We start from the raw sequence: 5,805 nt of genomic DNA on the forward strand, positions 1-5,805 counted from the left end.
TCCATTTCCGTCTGTTTTTATGTGGCAAGAGACCAAGTATTACATTTGCCTTTCACAATTGCACATATCAACGTTTATATTTTTTCTTCAAATACATTTCGCCTAATCTGGGAGTACTGCCTCCCATAATTCTAAACTCTGATTTGCTAGGCAGAGAGACTTTCTAGAACATATAAATAGCCAATAGACACTGTATGTTAGAACTTCAACTTGGGCAGAAAACTCTGGTGAAACAGCTACAAAATGTTCCCACTCAAACTGATTGTTTTTATTGCCTTGGTTTCCATTGGTAAGTTAAGATTACTATTTCATGCATTGTCTTGAGGCTTTTTTCAAACAAACAGACTTTTTAGCAGAAAGTTCAATATCAGCTAAATATTCCTGAAGCAAAATCCATCCTGATGTATTTAGTTTTAAAAGAGTTACTGTAACTCACAATATTTTAGAAAACTTTTAACTGATAATATATAAAAATATGTGTGCGCATCTGTTTTATAAACTATTTTGCATGACTACTATCGCTCACTATGTGATTTAAAGAAATGTCATGAGAATTGAAAGTTAAGGTGGTTTAAATTATTCTTTATAGGTCTGAAAACTAGAGTATATACAACCAACCAAATTATTAGCTTTGCTTAGTTTCTAGAGGAACTTACCATTTGTTGTGCCTTTGTAATACAATTGCTACTGTTTTGGAACAAGTCACATTGAACATTTAACCTTCAATGTATGAAGAGATATGACCCAATTCTGATCTACTTTATACCAGTGTAATTTCATGTATTCAAACCAGAATGAGATCAGAATCAGGCATAGAGTCTCTGACCTTGTCTGCACTAGGCTTTTTCTTCTTAAAAGTGCTTAGATTTTATTATACTGAGGCAGCTCAATCAGTGGTGGGCTTCGGGGAATGAGAATTTAAACCAGACAACAGCTGCTATTGCATTTTAACCATCCTGTCATCTGGATCCACCATGGGCAAGTTAGATAACAGGATGGAAAAAGCACCAGTGACTGGTCTACACTACCTTGTCTGCTGTTTCTACCATTAATGAAAATAACTTTAGGAAATATAAAGAAAAATCTAGCATAGATGGAGCCTCTCTCTGAAAACTGAAAAACCAGAGCCATAGGAGGTTTGGTGAAGCACTCAGGGGTTTGTTCTATGGATTGTATTTCCAGTGAAAGAAAATTCTTCCTCTAGCTAGAGAAAACATGTATTTCAAGTTCTCTAATGCTTTGATATCCAGATCCTAGGAAAGTCTAAAAACTCCTGTTTCTATTGGATGTAGATTTATATGCTAAATTCAGACTGAAGCAGGCTGAGTAGCCCTTCCTTCCCAAAAATTAACATAATACACATGGAAAAGAATGCCTTGCTGGAGTTCAACATAATACTTGGATTTGCTCTTACAAATTTAGCATGTATTGATTCCAGTCTGTCAACCAGTCATCCTATCTCCCACTGAAGGTCAACTTCTGAGGTTGCTGTTCCCTTTTAGAGCTTCACCAGTTCTCACAATGCTCAGCTTTGGAATATGGCGGTGATTTAACTTGACTCCACGCAGCACACAGGCGCATGATGCATTGTCTTGTGTAAAGATAATCCTATTGTAGAACCTAAACAGGGAAAGGGAGAGCAAAGTAATCTGAGGAATGGCATCTGTTACAATATTACTGCTTCCAAGTGACACTCCCTAATCTTCTGAATTATGAGTTCTGGGGTTTCTCTCTCAAAATAGAGAACTGAGTAAGGTCTGTATAATAGCAATGGGAACAATACAGTTGATATAAGTATCTATTAAAGAATAAAGATCTTTCCTAGATTAAGAGATTTTAGAACCAGAGCCATCTATTCCTACATGCCTGTCAATTTCCCAACACCCTTTGGTAATTTTACCTTTATCAACAAAACAAAACGAAACAAAAAAAGTGAATGAGGCACCAGGTTCACTTTTCCTCAATGCACCCTAGCAATTTACTTTTCTTTTTAGGCTGGTATCGAACCTGATATAGAATCCATTGAAGTCCCTGAATACACTCCAGGGGAGTTTAAACGAAAGCCGTATAGAAGTAGGCCTTGTAGCTGTTCACATCTGACCTAGCATTAACAGAAATCTTGCAAGCTGCAAATCCCCAGCTCCCTGAGTCAACTCACGAGTCAGGCCTAGGAAACCGGAAAAGCAGAAAGGATGTTTTTGTGTGCTCTCCTGCTGCCCTTAGGCAGCTTCTCAACTCAGAGCTATAGAGGCATTTTCTTTTGTTTTCTGACTCCCTCAGTGAGCTGAGCTGTCATCTAAATAGGTCCGTCTGATGGAATGCCAACATCCATGGCGTCCTATGACCTCATGTGTGTACTCTTCTACTTCAGAGCAAAATGATGCCTTCAATTCCTTGATTATCACTGAAAATTAGCATTGAAGGTGGAGGGTAGTATTTGATCCTTAGCCTCAGTCACTGTACATGATTTGTATTGCAATAGCATCTAGGTGTCCTAGTCATGAGCCAGGACCCCATCGTGCTCGGTGCAGTACAAACACAATGAAAAAAGAGTCCCTGCTCCAAAAAGTTTATGATCTCAGTGAAGCATGGGAATCCTTTTAGAGTTCTGTCAGGAAATCTCGTTGAGAGGATCATTTACTCCTATGACAAACAAACAAAAAAATCAAAATCTTGTCTTCTGAACCCTGCATTTTACTTTAAAAAAAAAATCATTCTGCTTACACTAAAGCAAATAAATGAAGACCCATCAGTTTGTGGGTCTCACACAAGCAATACGTATTGGGAAGTGACACAATACAGATTACCAACCAAATTCTAGCGTCCTCCAATTTTATCTCCATTAGTTGCAAAGCAAACATTTTATATAGAACATTTCTGTCCTGTTTAAGGCTTGAAAATTTGCTTCACTTTTGTATATTCCATTTATTTTCAAGTTGCTGCAGGACCATGGGGACAGATATGTGCTGGCAACCCTAGGAACAAAGTAAGGGGCTGTGACAGACATGGCTGTGGACGTTATGGAGCTCCAAGGTAGTACACTGAGAGCACTTTTTTCTGTTTTGTTTTTTAGTGTTGCTAAAATAATGAAAGGTTTTATGAAGGATAAAAAATTCTGAGATTAGCCACCATTTATAGCACTGAAGGCTTCTGATGTGTGTGAGATTGATACCGCTGAGAAGCAGTTAGCTAAACAAGAACCCTGGCAACATCCTTCCAGTGTGCATTAATCCCTCATATCATAGAATCACACTGAGAACGGGGATAGTTGTCTCTATGACCCACTCAGTGGAACCCTCATTGATGAGGCTGTCAAAAAGGGTCCTTAAGTACTTTAGTGAACTCAGACCAGCAGATGATTTCACATGCTGCTCTCTGAGACTATTTACTTTGCTCCTCTAGACATGGGCAGGACAGAATAGTTAAGAAATGCTCAGCTGGTGTAAGCTTAGGGTGATCTGATGTACCAATAATATCAGGATTGTCCTGACATTAGGGGCTTTGTCTTATATATGCAATTAGCCTCCCCCTCTCCACCGAAAAAAAAAGTGTCCTTATTTTTCTTTCTTGCTATCTGGTCATCCTAGCATAGCTCCAATGAGGTCACTGGAGTTCTGCTGATTTACACAAGTGGAAAATCCAATGTTCTTTTGAGCCTACTAAGTGAATGGACAGTCTGCAGCCCTGTGAAAGTAATTAGAGATATTAAGCGTAGAGCTGCTCAAAACATTTCTATTCAATTTTATTTATTCATTTGATCAAACTAACAAATAAATAAGTAAATAAATAAATATATATAGGGCTTTTATTCTCCCATGTCTTTTTGAAAAAAAAATCCCTTTTGTTCAAGGAATTATTCTGGGTTTTCACTGAAAAATCAAAACCCTCAAATTTTGAATTTTTTAAAATTTTTCATTTCCAACAAAGGAAAACATTTCAGCTTCTGAGAATGTTCTATAGAGGAAGGTTGTGTTATTTTCTTTTTGATCGTTTCAAGCCTTGGTATATTCCAAGAACATCTGAAAGGTATAAAAGTGAAAATCAATTTTTTCAAAAATTTTCATGGAAAATGAAATCCATTTTTGACCAGCTCTGATTAACACAGTGGAGAGAGAATTGCAATTATTAAAACTGGACTGAAACCTCAAACCTTCCTACTTTCATTGCAAAAATACAAATCTGAAACACAACTAAGCTAACAATGGTAGCCATAACTCCCATGTTGCTTTATATAATCTTGATGGTATATCTGGTATCAGGTTTTAAGGCTACTGTATATATAAATCAGCACTGTCTCATTACTTATACATTTTCAGAGGGGGCGGAAGAAAGCACCTAGGGGTGGACGTAATATGCAGAGACGGATCAACAGTGTATGCTCCTTTCACTGGCGTGATTGGGGGACGAGTTAACCCCTATAGAAATAATAATGCCATTAATAACGGCCTCCTTCTCCGTGGATCAGGTAACTGAGCTACCATAGATAAATCTTTGATAAAATGTAAATATTAGTCCTTAAATAAGTTTACCTTCCATTCTTAGCCAACTGGAGAGCAATGGGAGAAGCACAGCCTAAACAAAGTTGAGCAAACATAACTGTATAGAAAAGGCCAAGGCCCTTGTTTCACTCAGAACAGACTGTTCCTATATTTGAATCCAAGTACAACTCATTCACTCTTAAAAATATAACAGGCCAAGTTCTCCATCAACAGGACCAGCAAAACACACCTTTTCCCTTGTAGCTTTCCACCCACTTAGATAATGGGAGAAAAACAAGAACCTAAAGTGAGGAAAACAAAGAGGAAAAAGGCGGGAGAGAACTTCAAATACACTGTAGTTCAGGTCTATAAGAAAAAAATTCTTCACCTCTTGTCCCGCCCTCCCGCCAATCCCAATTTCTTGAATACTATTGGATGGACTGCACTAATGCTGCCAGCACCAATGGTAGCACAAGATTGGAAGAGAATCGAAAATTGCCATAGTACAACCAGCCAAGGAGATTTGATGATGATCAAACTTGGATGTTTCCTTTATCTTCCCTAAATCTTTTTTTTTTCTCCCCTCTCCTCAAGGTTTCTGCATTCATATGTTCTACATCAGGCCAATTAGATATAGTGGTCGGATCAACAAGGGACAACAAATTGGACTAATGCTGCCAATGCAAAAAGTATATCCTGGTATAACATCTCACGTTCATGTCCAGAATTGTGACCGCTCAGATCCCACTCGCAATTTATAAATACAAATGTACATTTAATGGAAAAGTCCAAAATCCCAAATAAAATCATCTGAGTAAACAAAAGAAAATGTCTTCTTCTCCACAGACAGGCTAGATAAAAAAATGCAGTGCATGGGAAAGAAAAAGACATTTTACACACACAGCAAAATAGAAATGCATGTCAGCCACAGTAGCCGTGTGTCTCACTATCAGCTTAGCATGCCGGTGCTTATTTGCCTATGACATTGTAAACTCATGCTCAGCAACAAACTATGACAGAAATACCCACCTGTCCCACTGCAACCTGTTCAACTGCAACCTTTTTTTTATACGAATATTCATTTTAATATTGCGTAAATTAGGATCTCTTCATTACATGCATGGACTTTTGGTGGGAACTCTTAGAGAGAGCACTTTTCTTCTTTATGCATTTCTAAATGAGTCCAGGAAGTAAGGAAGCAGGACAATTTCTCTATTCAGTTGAAAGGCAGAGAGAGCAGTAGAGTCTACGAGAACAGTTTATCCATAATTGGAGCAGAGGGATAATATTTTATTATCTTTTCATTTTAACTGAAGTTTATAGAATA

General features: G+C 37.7%; 1 protein-coding gene across 1 annotated transcript; it reads left to right on the forward strand.

Moving 5' to 3' along the window:
• Positions 1-216: 216 nt before the first annotated feature.
• LECT2 (leukocyte cell derived chemotaxin 2) lies at positions 217-5,239 on the forward strand. The gene is made up of 4 exons (XM_067566749.1): positions 217-289; positions 2,937-3,033; positions 4,317-4,465; positions 5,073-5,239. Exons 1-4 carry the CDS (start codon positions 244-246, stop codon positions 5,237-5,239), a joined length of 459 nt encoding a protein of 152 aa, XP_067422850.1. The 5' UTR covers positions 217-243.
• The last annotated feature ends 566 nt before the right edge of the window (positions 5,240-5,805 follow it).

The sequence above is a fragment of the Emydura macquarii genome, unplaced genomic scaffold (assembly GCF_026122565.2).
Source record: "Emydura macquarii macquarii isolate MOO-44397 ecotype Brisbane River unplaced genomic scaffold, CSIRO-AGI_Emac_v2 contig_2768, whole genome shotgun sequence".
In the NCBI taxonomy this organism is placed as follows: Eukaryota; Metazoa; Chordata; order Testudines; family Chelidae; genus Emydura; species Emydura macquarii.

Excerpts from the sequence above, each read along its gene's own strand:
- LECT2 (XM_067566749.1), top strand. The coding sequence starts at position 244 with ATGTTCCCACTCAAACTGATTGTTTTTATTGCCTTGGTTTCCATTG. Across the intron at positions 3,034-4,316 it reads GGACGTTATGGAGCTCCAAG|AGGGGGCGGAAGAAAGCACC; the intron begins GTAGTACACTGA and ends ATACATTTTCAG. Across the intron at positions 4,466-5,072 it reads CCTCCTTCTCCGTGGATCAG|GTTTCTGCATTCATATGTTC; the intron begins GTAACTGAGCTA and ends CCTCTCCTCAAG.